This window comes from Coffea arabica, chromosome 2c (assembly GCF_036785885.1).
Source record: "Coffea arabica cultivar ET-39 chromosome 2c, Coffea Arabica ET-39 HiFi, whole genome shotgun sequence".
Taxonomy (NCBI): Eukaryota; Viridiplantae; Streptophyta; class Magnoliopsida; order Gentianales; family Rubiaceae; genus Coffea; species Coffea arabica.
Genome location: NC_092312.1, coordinates 23,138,346 through 23,160,782, shown reverse-complemented (window position 1 = coordinate 23,160,782; position 22,437 = coordinate 23,138,346). Strand labels below are relative to the sequence as shown.

At 35.9% G+C, this 22,437-nt stretch overlaps 3 protein-coding genes and 1 long non-coding RNA gene across 4 annotated transcripts; 2 read left to right on the top strand and 2 right to left on the bottom strand.

The window, feature by feature from the left end:
* Window positions 1-452: 452 nt before the first annotated feature.
* Window positions 453-2,033, bottom strand: LOC140035239 (uncharacterized). Its single transcript, XR_011839229.1, has 3 exons — window positions 1,899-2,033; window positions 1,462-1,684; window positions 453-918 (listed from the first exon to the last, which is right to left on the bottom strand). It is a non-coding gene; the product is annotated as an uncharacterized lncRNA (long non-coding RNA).
* Window positions 609-2,552, top strand: LOC113722764 (flavanone 3-dioxygenase 3-like). Its single transcript, XM_027246005.2, has 3 exons — window positions 609-860; window positions 1,443-1,690; window positions 1,801-2,552. Exons 1-3 carry the CDS (start codon window positions 609-611, stop codon window positions 2,369-2,371), a joined length of 1,071 nt encoding a protein of 356 aa, XP_027101806.1. The 3' UTR covers window positions 2,372-2,552.
* Window positions 2,553-6,866: 4,314 nt separating this feature from the next.
* On the top strand, window positions 6,867-11,901 carry LOC113726882 (ras-related protein RABD2a). The gene is made up of 8 exons (XM_027250796.2): window positions 6,867-7,063; window positions 7,916-7,988; window positions 10,074-10,121; window positions 10,221-10,268; window positions 10,623-10,694; window positions 10,795-10,950; window positions 11,053-11,156; window positions 11,615-11,901. Exons 1-8 carry the CDS (start codon window positions 7,050-7,052, stop codon window positions 11,709-11,711), a joined length of 612 nt encoding a protein of 203 aa, XP_027106597.1. The 5' UTR covers window positions 6,867-7,049; the 3' UTR covers window positions 11,712-11,901.
* Window positions 11,902-15,103: 3,202 nt separating this feature from the next.
* LOC113726881 (RGG repeats nuclear RNA binding protein A-like) lies at window positions 15,104-19,859 on the bottom strand. Its single transcript, XM_027250795.2, has 7 exons — window positions 19,440-19,859; window positions 18,105-18,420; window positions 17,925-17,990; window positions 17,657-17,789; window positions 16,250-16,405; window positions 16,082-16,138; window positions 15,104-15,677 (listed from the first exon to the last, which is right to left on the bottom strand). Exons 1-7 carry the CDS (start codon window positions 19,624-19,626, stop codon window positions 15,498-15,500), a joined length of 1,095 nt encoding a protein of 364 aa, XP_027106596.1. The 5' UTR covers window positions 19,627-19,859; the 3' UTR covers window positions 15,104-15,497.
* Window positions 19,860-22,437: the final 2,578 nt, after the last annotated feature.

The following is a 22,437-nucleotide window of genomic DNA, read 5'->3' as shown; positions in this document are numbered from 1 at the left end:
CCCTCTCTCTAGCTAGCAAGTGCATCCCTCTCGGACAAGAGGGAAATATATGGTTTCATTAATAACATACTTCACCTATAACTAAGAGATTATGGATCTACTACTCTATTTGTAATTGAGAGATAACGGGTTCGAATTATCAGAGAATAAGTAGCCAATCGCTATTTATTTTTTCTCTTTATTTTTTTTTTTAAATTTTAAGAAAAAGAGCATTCCTCTTGAACCATAACAAGGTGGATTTACCAGGATTGGAATAACAATCCTCTTCAAACCAAGACTAGGTAATGGGCATTCTGCAACTCAAAAAGTATTAGTATTTGTAATTAATGTCCTGCCAAAAAGGTGCATCTTTAACTAGCGTACCATGACATAGAGAAACAAATATCATCTGCCATTAGTGGACTGATGGCTGACTCCAAAGTGGAGACCATTCGAGTTGTTTTATGTAGGCGTCAGCACAAATCATTTTTATATCAAAATCCATTGAAACTGTGCAGGGGCTGTGCAAGGAAATATAAAGTTAATTTCTGGATGTACTTTTAGCTGTATAAATAGCAAGTAGGCCGCCTAGTTGTGGCTATTCACAAAATTAGGAAAGGGACAGTGTCATGGAAGACAAAAGAGAGAGTTCTGCTTCTCCCACTTCATTCACGAGCGTCTTGAAACTCTCCCAAATAGGGGCTGCTTCTGTTCCCAAACGCTATGTTCTTCCTCCATCGCAGCGCCCTAATCTTGGCCTTTGTCCAAATCCTGCCCTCGTCTCGCCCATTATAGACCTGTCCTCGTTACACCATCCAATTCATGGGCTTCGAATCAAGGAGGAAGTACGCCTGGCATGCAAGGACTCAGGATTTTTCCAGGTATACATTACAGGCCGTTAATCCTGTCTCTTGCATGCACAAGATTCGCATGATTTTCCTGAAGAGGGAGACAAGAAGTTTCTGAGAACACCATGAATGTATGGACATATATTTCATATTTTCAGATTCTTGTTGATTTTGCTAATGATTTACCAACCTCAATGGTATAACGTATTGGAGTGGTCATGCAACGAATATGCAGGAATTCATGTTCCTTGTGACATGCATTAGAAGCACCAATAATCACTGCCCTTAACTAATCAAGATGTTGACTAGTTGACTAGAAACATATGTGCATTTGAAATTTTTTATGGCTTTTAAAATTTCATGTCACAACACTTAAAAAAGGAGTTATCTTTTGCATTATCCTAGGAAACATTCTAATACCCCGCATGATTTCTAGGTTTCATCGAAATATTTATCTGCTTTTTGCAATAATGCAAAAACCTGGAGCAAAAAGCTCGAAGCTGTAGTTGAGCAACAAAAAGAAGCTAGGCAGGATAGCAATTTCCATTGGCATAGGATTGGCATGCATGCATATGCCACGGTTATGCAACAATTCATGACTCGTATGTTTTGCAGGTCATTAATCATGGGATACCTCTTTCAGTCATGAATGATGCCCTAGACGCTGCAACTGACTTCTTTGAGTTGCCACACGAAGAGAAGATGTCACTTGCATCAGCCAATATCCGCGAACCTGTTAGATATGGAACCAGTCTGAATCATGTTAAGGATAGGGTTCTCTTTTGGAGGGACTTCATCAAACATTACTCTCATCCGATTTCAACTTGGATCGACCAATGGCCATCAAATCCAAAAACCTACAAGTAAGTAGACTTAGGGCCACTTGAAAGAAGCTTGGCAAAGCATCAATAAAGCTAATTAAAAACCTAATTCTTTAACCTATAACATAACTTCTTGTTTTTCCATTTTGTAGGGAAAAAATGGGAAACTATACGCAAGCCGTGCATGCATTGCATAGAAAGTTGATGGGAGTTGTATTTGAGAACTTAGGGCTAAGCCCTAAATACTTACATGAGGGCATTGATGAAGGATCCCAAGTCATGGCTGTGAACTGCTATCCTACATGTCCTGAACCAGATCTCGTACTAGGCATGCCACCACACTCGGACTACGGTTACATGACTATAATACTTCAAAATCATCAGGGACTAGAAATCATGAGCCATGACAGGAAATGGTATGAAGTTCCAGTCAGGAAAGGAGCCCTGGTGATTCAGATAGGAGATCAAATGGAAATAATCAGCAATGGTCTATGTAAGAGCCTTGTCCACCGCGCTACGGTTAACTCGGACACTGATCGTATTTCCATTGCGAGCCTTCATAGTTTAGCCTTAGAGAGGAAGGTAGGACCTGCCTCGGAGCTTGTGGATGATCAACATCCTTTGTCCTACACAGAAGGCAGCTTCAGTGGTTTTCTTGACTTCATTTCTAATAATGACATCATGCAAGTAAGGTACATAGACGCTCTGAAGAAGAATCCATGAAGGCTAATTCTGCATGCACCATGCCAACTTCCAACTAGCTAGAACTAGGTGTTTTCTTGAATTACCAGTAATAGAGTATCGACATTATTCTTTATTGTAGGGTGTGAGCCGTATAATATTGATTTCACTCGTATTTTACTATAGTAATAAGAATTGAGAATGAGCTATCGATTTTATTCCAGCCCCCCTTAGTTCTTTTCATAGTCATGTCTTTGTTGCATGCATGTGTGCATACATGTACACGAAGAGTTGAAGTACAAGTAAACGCCTCAAAGGGGAAAATAAGCATTAAAACAAATTAAGGTGGTACAAGAACAAACCTGAATCAGCTCCAAATTAAATATACAACTATCACAGCTGAGGTTGCCCTTTGAATAATGATAATAAAACAATTTTAAAAAAACCATAGTTGAGGAAACAAAAAAGAGGAAAATCGTCTCATTTTAGCTTCTTTATGCTCAATCAGTCCAAATTAGGTAGAAATGACACAGTAGAAAGATACGCGTGAGTCAAGAAAAAAAAAGAGAGAAATCAATTAAAGAAATACTTTGACCATACTAAGAGGAGAAATGATAAAATGTATGTCAATCCCCAATCCCGGAAAAACAATCCTTTACCAAATCTAGGGACAGGGCCCAACCCCAAATTTTTAAGGGGCTTTCTAAAACTGGCCCATTTGCAGAATTTGTCACTATTCCTACCTCAAGAATATGCCAAATTGCCAATTACTTCTCCTTTTCAAAACACAAAGAAAATCACAAAATCTTTGAATGATTTTTCCTTTTTATGACTCCAGAATCTATCTGTTTCACTGAATTTAGTCCTGGTACCACAAACTAAAATGAGTGCAATATTAGCTGTGACAAAATCAAGGATCTAAGGGATCATTTGAAAAAGAAAAAAAAAGGGATATTGATCATAGATGGAAAAAAAATCACTTTTAGTCATTTTTCCACTTGATTTTGAAGACATTTTAAACCGTAACAGTAAGATTTCCATGCAAATAAATAAACACATGAGAAATCAGCTGTTTACTGATTATTGTTCTTCCGTTAGTGACACCATATTGCATTGGTTATTTCGATATGTTTTTTGAGTTGGTTTGAAGCAAATATTAGGCTTACAATAGTAATAAGTACTTCTTAGACTTACTCTATATTGGTTCAATTAGTGCATAGACGTCGTACTCTATACTCTTTTTATAGATTGATATAGATCAATAAAGATTTTTCTAAAGAAGTTTTAGTAAGACCTCTATCAAAGAGTCCATTTAACTTCTAAGGAATCATTAAAAATATTCATAATTTTAAAAAACATTCATTATTAAAAAAAAGCTCATATCATTATTTGAATAAAATTGACAATAAGGACCACATTTGATCGTCGTAGAAAAGATTGCCTTTTGGAAACTACATGCAATGTTTTTTTTCCTTCTTCAACCAATTTGAAAAGGAACATTTTGGTATATAGAGATTTCTTGACTAAAAATTCCTGTGGCATGTAATATTTGGTGAAATGAAACTTTTAATGGTCGGTTCACTAGATTAACTAATTGAACACCCAGGTTCGATCAGGAGTAATAACTATGGAAATGTGAAGTCTAAAATCTAAAGTGTATAATTAAAATCTGAATCTCCAAATTTATAAAGTCAAACCTATTGGATAATTCGTTGACTTTGAACATTAATTGACGTATTATGTTTGATGGCCATTATATATTTTAATACCAAAATCTTGTTTTACCGTTGTGTCAAATTAGTTTTTTAAATAATACCTTTTTAATATTTGATTAATTAATTACTAATATATAGGAAAAGTGAATTTGTGTGTGTGTGTGAGAGTGAGGAGGAGAGAGGGTATGATTTTATGCGTGAAAATGTGATTTTTTTTTTAAAAGAAAGATGCATGACTTTATGTTGTAATAAACAAATTATGTTTGATAATGTATGGTACATATAAAAGACGCGTGTATGTGCATCTACGTGTATGGGTCTAAGTATGGATGTGTGTGTGTAAAAGAGAAAGCACTCCCTCCCGCCGTACCACCCAACCTATTTCTATCCCCTCTGAATTAACCATACATACTATACCTTTGACATACATAATATACTTTCCTATATGTCTCCCACAAAATGCAATTGTTCATATTTTGACACATACACACACTCATACATAAATTAATACTCCTAAACACGACTTCTAAGGAGGGAGAATTGGTTTGGGTGATAAAGTGGAAGGGATTGTGAGGAGGAGATTTTAGATTCAAAACTTCCCACGTATACCAAAAAAAAAAAAGCTAACATAAACCCTGCCTCTAAATTGTTTTTATTTCTCTCTCTCTCTCTCTCTCACACACACACTCTTTTATTTCTCTCCAAACGCAAATAATGGCAAATATTTTTAAAGATCAAAACATAATATTTGCGTGACATTTTCACTTAGTGTAGGAAAGATTAATCTTTATTTAATTAGTTATCAAACAGGTATGACTTTATCGATTTAACAACTTAATACTTTTTCCCCAAATAGTGGATGGTGGGATTTAAGAAAGGGGGAGAGAGAAAAGGAATTTGAACCACAATTAACATAATAGTTTATGCACTTAATTTTTAAATTTTAGATTTCAATTTTATAAAATAGGCCTTAATATCATTATACTAGTTTAAACATTCAACAAATCGAGTAATAACAATAAGCGCTTATAGTTTAGAATAAAAATTAAGCCACTCTTGAAAAATTCAGATGTTAGAAATTTTTGATATCGGACAAATTTAATAGAAAAAAAATACTTAATTCATTAATTTTAAATATTTAATGGGGTAATCAAACATCATTGTCAAAGATACTTTATAATGGCAATAAAAGATAAGATTTTTGTTCCCTCAATTTTTTTTGTAGAAGTTTATTAAGTTCCAAGTGTTTTTTTTTTTATGCAATCAAGTTACAAGTGTTAATATACTTATTTACACTTCTCGCCCCTCACCCCAAACTCCCAATCCGCAGTATTGGGCACTGGCTTTTGAAGAATACACCAATATATACAAGGATTTTCCTTTTATCTTTTTCATTCTTGAAGGAAAAGGGAATCGGAAGGTACATTGGAACAATGGATCGGTTGAAGGATCCGCAAACCTTGTGAATTGAAGGAGGACGCATTACTTTCTTTTTTTTCTTTTTTTTTTTTTAATAAAATGCATCATAATTTTATTAATAAAATCCAAAGTAATGGCAGAAATTAAATCAGGCAGGCATACACACAGATACGACAAATCCAAAAAATGACCAATACTATACCACATATCTTATTAAAAGACAATGTACTATCATTTGTACAATAGGCATTCTCTCTAGTATTAGCATTTTTGATGCGTGATGTTTGAAAAAACTTGGCTGATGTCGAGACTTGGATAAAGGCGCAGGGCTACAGAAATTTGTAATTAAGGACAATACTTCGCAAACAATTAAAGTTCCTTTTCCATCAAAACGTGTTTGAATTTTATATTCATCATCTGCATTCTTGCGCTATTGTATCACCTTTGCTTAAGAATTATGATCAATAACTACCTTTAGATTATTTAGGACTAAATTATCTTGTTAATGTTTAGAATTTGCACGACCTCTACCATCAAAGATAGTTTAATATTGGATATTTACAAGTATTTAAAGTGTCTAAATCATTTTTTTCCCCATGAAATCAAAGTGGATCTTTTTTTACGAACGTAGAGTCTTTTGAATTTCGGAAGGAGGGATAGGTTGGGTGGTACGAGAGGAGAGAGTGTAAGCAAGAGATCTCAAGTTCAAGTCTTCCTGTTTACACTAAAAAAAAAGTAGAGCCGATTGGTGACCAAAATATATACTAGTATCAGCATCGGTAACATAAGTTTAGAAGGAACTTGAAACATCGGAAAGAAATTAGATGCCAAAGAGATCCTTTTCATCTATTTCTATGACTAGAACATAATTTGAGTTACTTGATACTTGAAACGACATTTAGGTCAATGAAAGCTCATTCAAGGATGGATTCGATGACTAATTAAAAAAGACTGAGATATAATTAATGAATATTTATAAAGATTTTAGGTTCAATATTGATAGATAAATAAATTAACTTTAAATTACATACAAATAATCAAATTATTCAAGTTCAGCTAAATAAGATATCCTTTAAACTTAATAATTTAGACAAGTTTAAACACAATGTTAGCCTTGTTAAAATAAAGCAAATCAAGCTTAAGTGGAACCTCTATGTAGAATTTATAATTTTTCTTTTGGGAGAAAGAAAGTAAAGAATTAGCATGATTTATGCAGAATTTTGTATTTACTACTAATTTGACCTTTTTTTTTGGGTACGAATTTAACCTGTTTGCCTCGAATTCAATAGAATTCGTCAACCCGGGTAATCATTTTCAAAATTTTAATTTTTTTTCCTGGTTTTTAGTTTTTCAATCTCTCCTGCCTAATAAACGTTTTTACTTCATCACACGATTCTTTTGTTATCTGCGTTTACTTTGAAAGTTCCTCTTCAACGACCACCCTTCTCTCTCTCTCTCTCTCTCTCTCTCTCTCTGCATTTCTTTAAATTACATCCGAATTAGCCGACAGATAGTCGTCAGATACCGGTCGTTTCTAGCCGGGAAATCGATCAGATTCCGGCAATCTTCCCTCCTAGTCAACCTCAATGAATCCGGAATAGTACGTTTGATAAGTCATGCTTGTCAGATTTCAATAGTTTTTTCTCGTAATTTCGTATAATTACTTCGTTGAATTCTGATCGATAACTTTGTAGTTCAGTATCTGGATAATAAAGTTCGAATGTGGTCTTATTTAACCATAACTTAGTTAAATTATCGTTCATTTGTGCTTCAATTTTAGGTTCTGATTATTTATTTTATCCGTGAAGAAACCCTAATCGGCCAATCTTAACCGAATTTCCCTTTATATGTTCAAATTTGTCTTTTCTACTGAGGTCGGTAACAATCTTTTGTTGTTTGCCTTGTAAAATGTTGATTGCGTTCAAGCATACAGATTTTATCAGGTTTCGCTTGTCAAGGTAGAACTTTTAGCAACAGAGCCCGTTAAAAATTCATACTGAACTAACTACTTTCAAATCTAATTGTGTTTTAGCCTGTCTTTGAATCAGCGGTTGAGGACAACGGATGGGATTGGGGGGGTGGGGGAGGTGGGCCAAAGGTGTTCTTAAGACTCTGTAGGGCTGTAGTTTGTAGATTCAATGATGTCCTTTTCGTATTTCATGGTTGGGAGTAGGTTGAGTGAGCTTGGTTTGTAGCTCGCGTGTTTTCCTCAATGTGATCGATTGTGATTGTTCTCTGGACTTTCATGAACTAAAATGTGGAACGCACTTCAAAAATTGTTTTTGACTGTATAGAATCTAGCTTCTCAGTGATTTTATTTGATTGTCAAGTATAATGCCCTGAGCAGTGAGCTGGTTACTCTACTACTTTTTGATTTCTTAACACATATGCTTTATGTTTGGCGGTTTGTATGGCCTGCAAAAGTTATTGTGTTTGTCAATCTTATTTTCAGTGATTATTTGTTCAAACTGTTGCTTATTGGAGATTCTGGTGTTGGAAAATCATGTCTTCTTCTGAGATTTGCGGTAAGTTGTTGTGTTGTTGAAGATATGAATAGTGGTTTCTTTTCCCTTTTTGATACTTGTTTGGGCACTTTATCATTTTACCTATCCTTTTTTCAAGCTTGTTGAAATGTTAAAATCTTAGTGTACACTTGAGCATGCTTTATCACGTGGAGCAGTTTCTTTTTTCTGTTCCTTTTTTTTGGGGTTTTTTGGGTCTTCCATCTCATTTGTTTTATTCTCAGAAAAATGTTAACAATCTTTACTTAATTGATGGGTCTCATTTAGGAAGTCTCAACTAGTGTAACACAGTAAACCGGTATTGTTGAAATGGAGATGACCTTAATGTTAAGATGTTTTGTGCTAAATGGTTGTCATCCAATATGAGGGGTGAGTGTATGGGGCAGATCGGACGGCCAATTCCTTTAATCTCCTGAGCTTTTTCCATTCAATAGCTCTTTTCTGCCTTTTGTAGTTACAATCTGTACACGTGATTTTTTTTTAAGGTAATATGTATCTATGGGTTTGACTGGTATCCCTTACTTCGTTTCATCATATAGGAGATAGTGATTGTTACCCCTTTTTTGATAGAGCAACATCCATTAACGAGTATGGAAAGTTGGCTACATTTCATGAATCGCTGATTTATTGTAAGCAATATGGTTGAATCTTGTGAGATTACTGTAGATAGTATATAATGATATTTAGTCTTGGAATTGCAGCAGACCTTCTGTTTCTGTTTGACACTTTTTTGAATATATATCTGTCATTTCTGTGATGTTTGAGTTCAATAGATGTTACTTTTTAGTATGCATGAGGTGCAAACCTTGTGCAAATAGGTACCCTCTCTAGAGCAGAGCAACTTTTCTAATGACTAAAGGGTCCAGGAGAGACTAGGTGTATAAAGTTAAATACTTTAAGCTACATCTATACTATATATAAAGGGAGAGGAGAGGGTTTTGGTGTAAACATTTTATGTCACTTTATGTACTTTCATTTTTGCCCTTGTAAACACTAATTTTACTTTAATTACCCGAGCACATGTTGTCAAGATAACTGCCATAAGCATTTCTTAATTTACTACTTAAACATACTTTTTTTCAATGTCACCACCCCTAAGCAGTAACTACTAACATAGCAATCATTTTTTCAAAATAATTTGGAAGATTAGTATCTTCTTTAACAATAAACATATGTATGTAAAATTCATTCACTATAAATATTATGCATTTCTTTATTGTACACACATTGAGTGTGCATTTATCACTAGTGTCTATTGATGGAGAGACCTATATTTTATTCTAGTACCACTTTTTCAGCTCTGGTATCAACTATTTCCTGATGACTAGCACTTACGGGGTAAATTAAGAGAAAAAAATTTCTTTGGATTTCTCAGTTAAGCTTTGTTGCTGGGATTGTGTACCATTCCCAAAGAGCACTACTAACTATCCCTATATGCAAATAAGTAGAATATAGTCTAATTCAATATTTTAACTTTTAAGTCACTGAGGATATGAAGCTGCTATAAATAGCGTATGTATTAATTCTTATTTGGTTTTGGGATTCATCTTTGGTCTGAGTGCATATCTTAAGACATTAGTTTTCCCAAGAGCTTTTGTCATGATCATAGTTCTTATGCTTGTGAGGTTATGTTTCTACTTTATGCTTCGCCGATTCTTTCATCATGAATATGCATTCTTTCCTAATCATAAATATTCAATCATTTCAGTGCCTTGTGTATCTTGAGGAACACGCTGCACTAAAGTATCCTCAAATAGTGTGTTATATTGCCATGCATTGTTAAATCATTCTAGAATGATACTTCTTGTACATTAACAGAATATTTTGTGTTTAGATTGTTTTAATTTTTTACTGCATATTATTTAGTGAATCTGAGAACATTGTATTGATGATTCGGATTATAGAGGATATATTTGGCTTTTGTCTATTCAAGGATACTTGTTGGTCTTCCAGTATTGTGTGTTTGAGCATATGCATGCATCTTTTGATCTCTATGTCTTAACGATGATATCATTTAGTACATTAAAGTGATCTTTAGACTGCTTTAATTAAAATAGAATCTGTAAAGCTTACTCCTCCCAAATGCAGGATGATTCATATTCGGAAAGTTATATAAGCACCATTGGAGTTGATTTTGTGAGTGAATTGCTTAATAATTTATCATATATAGTAATTTTTTGTGTTATCAATAATTCAAATCAGAAATTCACTGTGCTTTTTCCTTTCCTTTTTCAGAAAATACGTACTGTGGAACAAGATGGAAAGACTATTAAACTTCAAATTGTATGATCTTCTTAGATCTCCTGCTTCCTCTTGCGCATCTTTAACTGTTTCCCCTTTCCTCTTTATTCATTTATGGGGATACAATTACTGTATGTTCTGTTGATATGGGTTCTATAATTGTTCTAAAATCCTGAAAGGTTTAAAATTTGTAAGTTAGTGATGATATTTGGTCACTGTAAGAAACTAGGTCGTGTTGTTGCAGATACTTTGCAGGGGGTTATCAATAACAAAATCCTGTTCTTTTGGATGCTTATTGTTTCAAGTTTTGATTTTATGGGCCTTTTGTCATTTTTTTTGGGGGTTGGTGGTGAATGTATTTCTGTCATCACTAATTTTTCTTTCTGGCATATCAAGTGGGACACTGCTGGACAAGAACGTTTTAGGACCATCACTAGCAGTTACTATCGTGGAGCACATGGTATCATTGTGAGTGATGCATTCATGTATCTCTACTTTTTGACTTTTCAGTTGTCAAGTCCCTAATCATCTCCCTTCTGGTTTTTCTTTTGCTTGGAATTTGGTTTAGGTGGTTTATGATGTGACAGATCAAGAAAGTTTCAACAATGTTAAGCAGTGGCTTAATGAAATTGATCGCTATGCAAGTGAAAATGTTAATAAAATTCTAGTTGGAAATAAGTCCGATCTCACTGATAAGAAAGTTGTTTCCTATGAGACGGCTAAGGTGAAACTAGTTGTACAGATTGTTTTGTTTGTCCAAGTAATTTTTGCAAAATTATCTTATTGATCAGATATTGACACTTCTCCGTGTTTTAACAATCCATAGGCATTTGCTGATGAAATTGGTATTCCATTTTTGGAAACTAGTGCTAAAGATGCTACTAATGTGGAGCAAGCTTTCATGGCGATGTCTGCTGCCATAAAGAATAGGTATATATCTTCACTTGCTCACTAAGTACAACTAGAAGTAAGGGCCTTAGACTCCTCAAGGTGACAAAATATCATATTCATATGGTAGTTGCTTTAGATGCCCTCCTGAATTTGTTGGCTAATGTGGAAATGAATCATCTTGAGATTAATCTTGCAAGTTGAGCACAATATAAATTGAATTGGGTTCATAATTGCTGCTTTGTGTTTTTGTTGTGTTCAAATTCATGACTTTTGTACGAACAATCATTGTCATTTTGGAGAATGAATTGGTCGGGACCTGCTTTATCATATTTTGCCTTGTCCAACTGGTCCTCTCAAATTAATTTTGTTTTTTCTTCCACGCAAAATGGTGTAGATTGTGAAGAGTCAGTTTCTGCTATTCTGTGCAAGCACCTATTGCTGTATCTGCATTTTGTAATATTTTACTACAGCTTCACTGGTTATAATTGTTAATGTAGGATGGCAAGCCAACCAGCCATGAACAATGCTAAGCCTCCCACAGTTAATATGCGTGGGCAGCCTGTTGCACAGAATAGTGGCTGCTGCTCGTCATGAACACAATGGACAAACAGCTTCTGGATCATTGACTCTACTGCTGCATTCGAAAGCACCTTTATGAAGACCAACTTAATCAAAAGACACTTGATAGTTTATTATCTTTTCCGACTTTATTCTTTTCTGAACGTTTGTTTCATGTACTGATTGTACAAATTTATTGTAGTGGATGATAGAACAATTGGTTGTATTTGCTGTTGTCCTGTAGATGCTTGCCAGCCCATATGCTAGCCAAATATATGTTAATTTGCTTGCAACAGACTGTCAAGAAGCAAAAAACGTTGCAGGTCCTAATAAATATAACAATGATCCAGCCGTAGATATGCACAATTGCACATAACTTGTTTGTTGGTTGAAGAGGTTGACTTCTAGTGTCTAGAGATGTTATGGTTCAGGAGTTTTGCCCGCAAAAGTGGAGCTGAATTTGGAGTAAAAAGGAGCAGATAGCATATTCCGCTCCTGAGAAAACATCGTTGGCTTGTTACGTCGTTGCCAAAAATTAAAGAAGAAGAAGCCTTTATTGTAGCGAAAAAACCAGCGGATACATTTGTCGCTAAGGTGTATTGTGTGCCAGGTTGCTTCAAACGTCACCAATTACACTACGGGTAAGTATAATCACAGTTAAAAGCCTTTAGTGTAGCGAAAAAAGAAAATTCTTATTACTTCACATCAATTGAATGAAATGCTCCTCGAATACTCTAATTAATAGGTAAAGATCCCGGCCTGTAAAGTTGAGAGAGCTAGCGCTACCTTATCTTAAATCTGTGATTGGTGATTGCTCTAGTACAGACTCTTGGTTTGATACGTGGCTCCCTCTCGCCTCCTGGCGCTCTCTGCCAAAATTTTATGAAAGTCTTCAATATAGTTTTGGATTCAAGCACAAGACTTCTTTGTCTTCTTTTATAGAAGATAAACAGTTGGAAGTGGCCCAAAGGCAGGAAGGTGACTGCCGAAGTCAAAGCCTACAGCAGGAAGCTCCACAAATGTTCGTTACTCTAATTCGTAATCCTCATGATGAGGTACATTGAACTGCTAGTACTCGGGGGACACCGGGCACAAACGGGTGCAACCGTTTGTGTCGATTGTATTCATTTTCAACTACGCGTAACTTTTATTGCACATAATGTAACTTACTTTACACACGATGTAATTTTACAACACTTTTTTGTGGGCCCCACACATGGCGTGAAAATCGAATTGCATGCTGTAATTTGAGCCACACAAATTTTTGAGGCCATACCGTGGCCGTGAACCTTCAGGAACGGTTGTCAGATCCTGCCCCATTTCCGTACTCGGGGGATTTTCACTGTCCAGTCAGAGGCAACTGCTATGGGAGTAAGTGTCACATTCCCTGATTTGCTTTCGTACAAAGTGTTTTTGGATAGGGATTATTTGTCAAAAAAAATTATTTATTTAGTATCATAAACATATTTTTCAACACATCTTTATATCTTCTCAATAATCTTTTTAATATTACGTAACATTATATTGCCAAAAATGCTACAGTGATTATTTTAAATAACTTTCCAAATAATCTATTATCCAACCACAGTTTGGTTGTCATGTAAAAGGAAGTTAGCAACTAAGGGCTGGCTGAAGAATTGGGAGGTTCCTGTTGAATTTGATCATCGTATGTTGTGTCTCATTGCTGTTGAATATATTGAACAAAGGGATAATTTCAGAAACCTCTCTCACTCGACTCTCCCGAGGTTTCAATAATTTCACATACCTCTTTTGGTCCAATCAAATGACTAAAATGTTCTCCACTTAATAGTTAATTCATAAAGGGACATTTAAAGCCGTAAAATGCTTCTTATTATTCTACTTGCAATTTTCTAATTTCAAAAAATAATTTCCATCAATTCTCTAATTTTCATCTCTTCCTCCATCCTCTCATCCCTCTTTCATACTCTTCTCTCTTTTTCTCCGACAACCACTTCTTCCTCTCAGCAAATACTGCACACCATTGTTATCAACCACACCACTATCAATTTTTTACCATTTTCCAAATTTATCTGTATTTTTTTTATCTTCCTGTCTCTTTTTTATTATAAAAATTTTAGACCCTTTTTTTCAATAGTTTTACTCTTTACAAATGTTAGCCAATTGAAGTTACCTAATTAACAAGGAGTAGACTGTGAATTTTATTATCAAACTAGGGGAAGATAAAAAAGGTTGCAGTGATATGGGGAAAATAAATGAAATTGAGAGTTGTAAGATAAATAAGTGACTATTATATTTGTTAAGCAAAAAAGTCTAGCAGTTAACAAATTCATTGGTTCTCTCTTTTATTTACCTATTGATTGTGATTTTACTATGAAGGTAAAATTTTGTCTCTATTTTTCAAAGTGCTGGAGTAATAATGAATTACGTTCTTAGGGACATAGGGGCATTTTTTGGTTTAGTATTGGTAGTGCTGGTAGTGAATTGCATTAGGTAAGAATTAGCAAGTAATTAATTGTGAAATGAGTTAAAATCACTGGACTCTCTTGTTTTAGTGAATATGCCACATAGAAGTTAACGGTTAAAATCTTATTTTGTTTTGTCTTGTTCTTTAAAAGAAGGGTATTTCAGGATATTTGTGAAAAATAGCGAGAGAGGTAGGTATAATTTTTGAAACTTAAGGAGAACTCTCTATAATTGACAGAGATTGTGTCAAACGTACAGAGGACAGTCCTCATTAGCTGAAAAAATTAGCTGGCTATGTCGACATTGGAAGCCAGATCTGTTCTCCGATAAAGCTATCGGTCTTAACTCAGGAGGGCTCGCAATCAGGCTCTTTTTATTAGGATAACTGTTTCTACTCTATAATTCGTTGCTGCTCTGCCTAATTCAGCACGTGAAGCTACTGCTAGTTGGAGCAAGGCTCCCCACGCAGCCGGACAATCCCAGCAGCCTGATGTGACGGCCCCTTTTTTCACCCGAAAAGTAAATAGGGGGTATAGATTGGTTGCAGTTTGTCACGTCCAGAGGCCTTCTCCATTCTAGTCACATTTTCAAAATACTCCAGTTCTAGAAAGCCTGAATCAAATTTGAATCCAAAGTATGTTGTTTCCGTGGCAAATAGACAACCCTGAGCCCATAATGACGATCCCTGTCAATTTCCCATTATAACCAGGCAGCCTCCCAGCAATTGTCAACTGCAACCTTATGAAAAGAGAGACGCAATCTCCAAGAAGCAAAATGCAAGGTTCATTTTTCATCACAAGCTGAAGCATCTGTGCCCAACTCAAGTAAAAACAGGCGCGGCCTTTCTCCACAATATAGTGACACAACAATACTGACCTCGACTAAAACTGTTCTAGAAATGCGTGTGATCAACTCCAAAAGTTATATCCTAAGTCTGCTTCTCGAGTCCTAGGTGACGAATAATGGAATACAACACGTCAATAGACAATTATAAGCTAGCTTGTTCATCTACCCATTCAAGTGTGAAAAAGATGAATTACATCTCCCGTCTATTCCATCAATTTCAAGGCAAAACTGAGAATGATTCGGGTCATAGATCAGCTGTTTTCATAAGTTAAAAGAATTCAACAGTAGCAAACAGAAGACAATCAGGAAAATAAGTAAAGGGGCAGTTTTTAAAATTTTTTTTTTATTTTTTGGGGGAAGAGAGAGAGGGGGGGGGGGGGCTGATGAAGAGGGGTGAGGGAAGAAATTTACATCCAAGAAAGAGACTCTTGATACAGAAATCTTATTTAGTCAACTTCCTGCCTCTTGCATATTAAAGGAAGATCTCTTTAACAAGCAATCCCTGAGATTGATGGCAGGAAGGACAGCGCCTCACTTGCTGCCCAAGCTTGGGAATAGCACTAGATCTTCAATGGATGGGGTTTCCACATTGCCATATGAGTTGCCTCCACCATATCCTCTAGAGCCACGCCCACGACCCCGACCACGTCCACCAGGGTTGTAAAACTTCTCGCCTTCCGCAGGCTTAAGGAATTCATTAATACTGAGAGACTACAACCACCAAAAATAAAGAGAACAACATAGTTAAACATTTAGTCCAAAAACCTTGCACTTAGTGAAATATTCACATATTAGCAGACACAAGCTACTGGCACAGGCGACCCCCAGTTTCTTGCTCCATATATTATTACACACGTTCCAGATTGCTGAGCTCTTAACAACTTCATATACCATACATAAATGACATCAAGAAACTTATCCTTTTGTCACTAAGGTCAACAAGACTAAACGTTCTCCAGAAAGACCACATGATTCATAGTAAAAACAACAGAAGACGGTTAAGCTCCTCAAGATTCTCAGCCAAACAACTAATACAGGTACATTTCGACATGAGACTAAATGAACAATTTGTGCACACACCCAAATTGACATATTTCAGGTAGTAGTTCAAATACCTTTTTGGCCTTCTCTTCTTTCTCGTTAGCCTCTTTCTTTTTGTCCTTATCGGAGCCCTGTTGACACCAATTTAAAACTATGGTCAGTCTACCACATTTTAGCATATCTCAAATAGATTTACAACAGTAAGAGCAACTAGTTACATAGCAAATCCATAGGCATCTCACCAATTTGATGAAGACATCTTCATTTGCTTTCTTGTTTGCAAGCTGTTGCATGGATGCAAATGCTTTAGCATCAACCTTCCTCTCCTCAGTTTTAAGAGTCTGCAGGGTCTTTCTCTTTTCTTCCAGCACCTTCTCATATTCTTCAAGTGTCATCTCCTAATTTTCATAAATATGATCAACACCAGCAAAAAGAAGATTCAGCATGCAACTTCCTAATCCTTGTGCTTAAGGATTTGGAAATAAGACTCAGTACCATGCCTATTAGTTACCAAAATGCTCTCCTACTCCATCCCAAAAACAATTCCATACTGTTCACTGTTTATACAGAGCACTTGTTTGCCTTTATTTGGGTAAAGCGTTTTTAACTCTATTGGCCATTGACTTTCAAATCAGATTTAAAAAACAATAAGGGCAGAAATTTTTGGAAAAGCAAACTTGATAAATGTCGAAAAAATATAGAATATATGTTTAGCTTTCAAACAAACAGCAATTTACAATTAATAAGATCCCGATTAACTACAGAGGCAATATTTGTAGTCATGCTTTAGTAGAAAGATAATGATCAAATGCAGAAGCTACACCAAATGTGCAATATAAAAGTAAAGAAACAAATTATGTATTTGAGATAAGGGTGATAATAAAACTCTTTTCACATGGCGCACCTCAGCTATAGTGATCCGAGAGTTCCAGATATTAAGGTGTGGTAAGAATGGGGGACCTGAAGCATGTCTTAGACAAAACTATTACAATACAGGAATGTTTAAACTTGATAAACCCATATTGAGTACTAAACCATTATAAAGTCAAAGAACATTATTATTTACAATGGTCAAGTTCTTAGCGTCACTTTAAGAAACAAACACTGAGAAAATCTCATGGATAAAAGCACCAAGGACTTCAAAATCACAAGTAAATAAACAAAAGGTGTCTCTTATAAAATTAGAAGGCTACATGAATGTTCTCCATTCTGCCCTCCATTAAAAGTAACCTGCCATCCTTGTTTTGATACTTCATCCTCACACATTCTTTCCGTCCCATGACTACATTGTTATAATTTTTTTCCTTTTCCTTCTATAAAAAAATGCTTTCCATGTCATTTTACTAAAGTACCACATCAGCTTATCTTTTAAGGAGGTGTCCAAACAAACCAAGCTGCATCTTTCTTAGTCTAGCCTATTGTGGCAAAGCAAAGCTCAATGAATAAACTCTAAACAATCAAGAATTGAAAAGCTCTTGCCCTAAGGCAAGTTACATAGGGCAACTAAACAGATTTATCAAAACAAAAGGCCATGATTCCACCAGCAATAAAGAATACAACTGGAAACAGCAAAGAAAATATTAAAAAAAGATTATCATCAAAAACCCAACCAAGTAAAACGCACCAGACATTCTACTGAAGGTACACACCTTATTCTCTGGCTCTTTCTCTTCAGATTCATTAGCCGGAGTTTCTTTACTGCCATCTGCAGTATCCTCCTCTCCTGGGGGTTGTTTCTCAGCATTTGGATTTTTCTCACCTTCATTAACTTCTTCAGCAGCCCTGGATAGTATAACAACAGTGTCGAAATTTTAGACTACAAAATTAAACAAGTAACATTTTCAAACAGACTATAAGATTAGCACTTTTATCCTAAAAAAAATGCCACATGGCCAAAGGTAATGGAGAAATACTCACTGAGCAACTTCATCAGACTCAGTTCCCCAGTTCCCTCGTCCAGCTCCTTCACGTTTGATCTCATTCCTGCACATCAATTGCAGCTCAGATACAAAAAGGATCCATCAAAGCATTGTAACAAGAAAATACAGAAAATAACATAGTATCTCATCTCGTCAACAGATAAAACAAAATGATTACCCTCGCCCTGTCCCACTGCGACGCTCAAAAGCCCGACGTGGTCGTTCTCCATCACCCACTTCCCCATTGCTAAAACCACCTCGGCGACCACCGCGGAAAGGACCACGAGGTCCACCATAGCCACCTTGCCTTTCAGTAAATTTTCCAGCATCTGCATCTTCAGGTGCACCTTGACCACCAGAAAGCTCCCTATTCCGAAACACATTCTCATTGTTGGCTGAGTCCCTGTCAAATCCACGTCCCCCACGACCACGCCCATAACCGCGTCCACCACCACGGCCTCCTCCGTGTGCAGCTTCTACTTTTGCCTCTCTCACTATAAAAAGAAGCATACCAACAGATATATTTTAAGTACATTTTCAAACACTAGAAAAGAATGCAATGAATAAATACCAACTCAAGATACCAATTAATGTTTGGATAGTGAAATTATTCAAAATTATATTTTGCTTGCATCATAAACACATTTTCCAACCTACCTTTTTATATTTTCAACCACCTTTTATCCCACATACATCACATCACATCACATCACAAAAAGTACTACAGTAATTAATATTTCAAATGTTTTTGTGCACCTAAACTAAAAAAGATTTTTGCAACTACAGGCTTTAATGAGTTCCTATATGCAAATCAGACATTAATAAAATTAAGGTCAAACTATTGACAAAGCATGCATGTTCTTCTGTTCAGCGCAATCATCATTATTTCCTTATTCTTGAGAAGTAGGAAGTATGGTTCTAACAAAAAATGAAAATTTCCCATCCAAATGGCACAAAGAATAATCTATTGTAATGCCAACAATTCTAACACAGCACTAACTAAAAAAATTGCTTACTTGCACGAACCAATTGGAACTAACCAACTAGGAAAAGTTAAGGTTAACTCAAGTGTAGAGAAATTGTATCCCATTCCTACTAGAAATGATGTTAAACAAGACAAAAACCTGTGCTAAAATAAATACTAGCGGGCATCTCCTGGAGCACAAATGCTCTATTTTGAAAAAAGTAAATAAAAAAGAAGAGAAAAAAATCAACGGTAGCCAAAAATAACGTGTACAAATTAGAGCAAAATTCAAAATTTTATCTGTTCCTTTGCATTTCATATCAACTCAACGGCCAATAATTATCTTCTAAAAAAAAAAAAGCTCTTCCATTTCAAATTCTAAAGAGAACTGTTATCATTCTTCCTTGTTGCTTTCTCACTAAATACCATTGAAGTATAAAAACCCCTAAGCCCATTAAAGCTTCAATACAAAAGTGTGCAAAACAAATAAGATACTCAAAAGGGTAAAAAAAAAAAAAAAAGACGAAGAAACGAAAAAGGAAAGCTAACCAGCTTGAGTTGGAGGGAGCGGCTTGGAAGGAAGCTTAGCCGCCGGCTTGGATTGCTGCTGCTGAGAAGCTGCAGGAGCCGGGGTTTTCTTAGCTGCGGCCACAGGAGCCTTCTGAGCAGCAATCAGCTGTGATGGGTCTTCAGTGTCATCATCTCCCAGTAAATCAAATGGGTTTAAAGTCGCCATTTTCAACTATCAAAACCAACCCACAAAACCCCCTCGACTTCCTTTTCGACCGGACCTTTTTCAAGAAAGATTAATGAACAGTATATCCATTGTGTATCAATATATTATCGATCTATACTATCGAAGAAGAGAAACCAGAGAAACAGAGGGAGAGCAGGGTTTGGTGAAACCCTAGCCGCAATAGAGTGACTGTTTGGAGAGAGAGAGTGAAGAAGGCGAGCGAACCTAATCCCAATGTCCCGAATTTATTGTCGCTGTTATATGGAGTGGAGCTCGTGTGCTCCTGTTCCCCTGACTCTTTTCTTTTTTTACTTTATTACCATTAGGTATTATTGACGCTGTCCTTTCTGTGACATTGGCCTCCACTCCACTGTAACAAAAACAGTAAAATTGCGTAGTGTCTGATGTCAAACTGTACTCCGATTTTTAACTGGCCATCATATGATTAATTATGCATGTAAATCTTTTCTTTTTGTTTTTTTCTAATGTATTTCATCTTTATCCTTTTCATTCGTAACTGTGTGTGTGAGACAGACGCAGGATTTGAAATTTGAATTTGATATTTGGATAAGAATTTATTTAAAATAATTATTATAATATTTTTATGATATGATATACGTGAAATAAAAAAATAATTAAAATAACAAAAAAATATATTAAATTTTGTGTTTTTGACACAAAAGCGCCATGTATATCTTATTTGATATCTCTACAAATTAGCATGCAAATCACCTCGACGATATTATATAATTGTTAGACAGCAAAATATATGTATAATCTCAATTTAAACTATTGCGGCGAAATAATGGACTTATTTAAATTTTAATTTTCTAGAAAAAAATCAATTCTATATTTTTCATAAATTTTTTTTTACATATTTCTCAATTATTTTTTGACCTAATATACATCACACCTTATCAATTGTCATAATAATTTTTTTTTTCAAAAACTCTTGACAATTCATAATCCAAATATCACGTAAATTATTTATGACCATTAAACTTAAATTTTATATATATTACTCTATAAGGATTAAGGAATGTTGTGTACATTACTACAGGTGGAAACTCTAGTGATTTTCCTCATCTTTCGGCATAGAGTTAAGACTAGCACTTTTTTTTTTTAAAATGTTTTAGAGTGTTGTAGATTCATTGTACATGGCTAGTTTCTTAGATGCATCTGTAGGACCATGCGTGCTTCCATGAGATAGCCGCTAAAGAACGGTCCCGAGTGCCGCTTGGCCTCTCTCTCTCTCTCTCTCTTTCTCTCCTTTTTTTTTTTTTTTTTTTGGTCTTGAATCGGACTGTCAGAGTAATTATTGGCGGAGTACAAGGATAAATTTTACCCACTTTGTCGAATAATTTTTCCTTTTTTTCTTCCTTTTGATACTTTTTTTTAAAATGCAACGATAATATTGGCCCTGTTTGGAAGCTTGATTTTTTACCAAGTTTGTATAAAACTAGTTTTTTAATAACGTTTGCTACAAAAACCCCAAAAAATTTATCAAAAGTTTTTAACCTACACATTTAAAATATCCAAAACACAAAAAAAAAAAATTTCCTTCCCCTTTTCTTCTTCTTCCTCCCCCACCACCACCTCCATTGCCAGCTCCGTCACCAATTTCCGGTGCCGGTGCCGGACAAGAATTTTCCCCCCCCTTTTTTTCCCTCTTCCCCTCTTCCTCCTCTGCCATCATCCTCTCTTGTCCTTTTTTTTTTTTTCTTTCTACGTCCGACGCAAAGGGGGGCGGCGAGGAGGGCAGAGGGGGAAGGAGCAGCGGGAGAAAGGGCGAAGGCGGGGCAGAGGGGGTGGCGAGGGGGGACGGGGAACGAGCAGACGGGGGCGGCGAGGGAGGCGGCGGAAGAGGCGCAGGGGAAAGGGGCAGAGGGGGGCGGAGGGGGGAGGGGAAAGGCGGGCGGAGGGGGAAGGGGCAGAGGGGGGCGACGCAGATGGGGGCGGCAGGGGAGAGAGGGGTGGTGGGGGGAGGGGGAAGGCGGAGCAGCTGGGAGGTGGAGTTGCTACTGGGGGTGCGCAGGTGATGGGGAAGAAGAAGAAGAAGAAAAAGAGAGGAAAGAAAAGAAAAAGAAAAAGAAAGGGAAAGAGAAAAAAAAAAAGAAAAAAAAAGGAAAGGAAAAAAAAGAAAAAAAAATTTTTCACCTTACAAAATTTCAACAAAATTTTTTCAAAAACTTCTACAGTGCACTACAGTAAAGTTTTAGACAAACTCCCAAAAAACTCAGGTTCCAAACAGGCCCATTTATATAATCTAATAAATTCTATTTTACAGGGAGGGGAAGGAGAAGGTTAAAATGACTGTATAGGGGCTAGCAGTTTTACAAATCCAACTAAATCAAACGGATGTTCTGTCATATTTTTTGGATTTTTTTTTTATTTCAAATGGAATTTGAATCCCGGCCGGGGAGTGTTTGGATAACACAAATATCTCAAATAATATTTCGCTTGCATCATAAACATATTCTCCAACCCATCTTTTTATATTCCTAATTACCTTTTTATCTCACATACATCACATCACAAAAAAATGTTACAGTAATTATTCCAAATAATACTCTATCCAAACCTAATTTACAACGCAAAAAGGGATTTTAATAGAAAGGAAACTTCTATTTGATATAGACGGGCAGGAGCATTTCATTGTAGAATCAAATTGTTCAAAAGGCACAGCATATTAATAGTAGTCAAACTTGTGGAGACTGAATATCTTTAAATGCGTGAAAGTCAGAACCAAATCACGGGAGGACAAATTTGGTGAAAGGACCATACGGGTAGACAATGCTCTTTTAGTAGTAA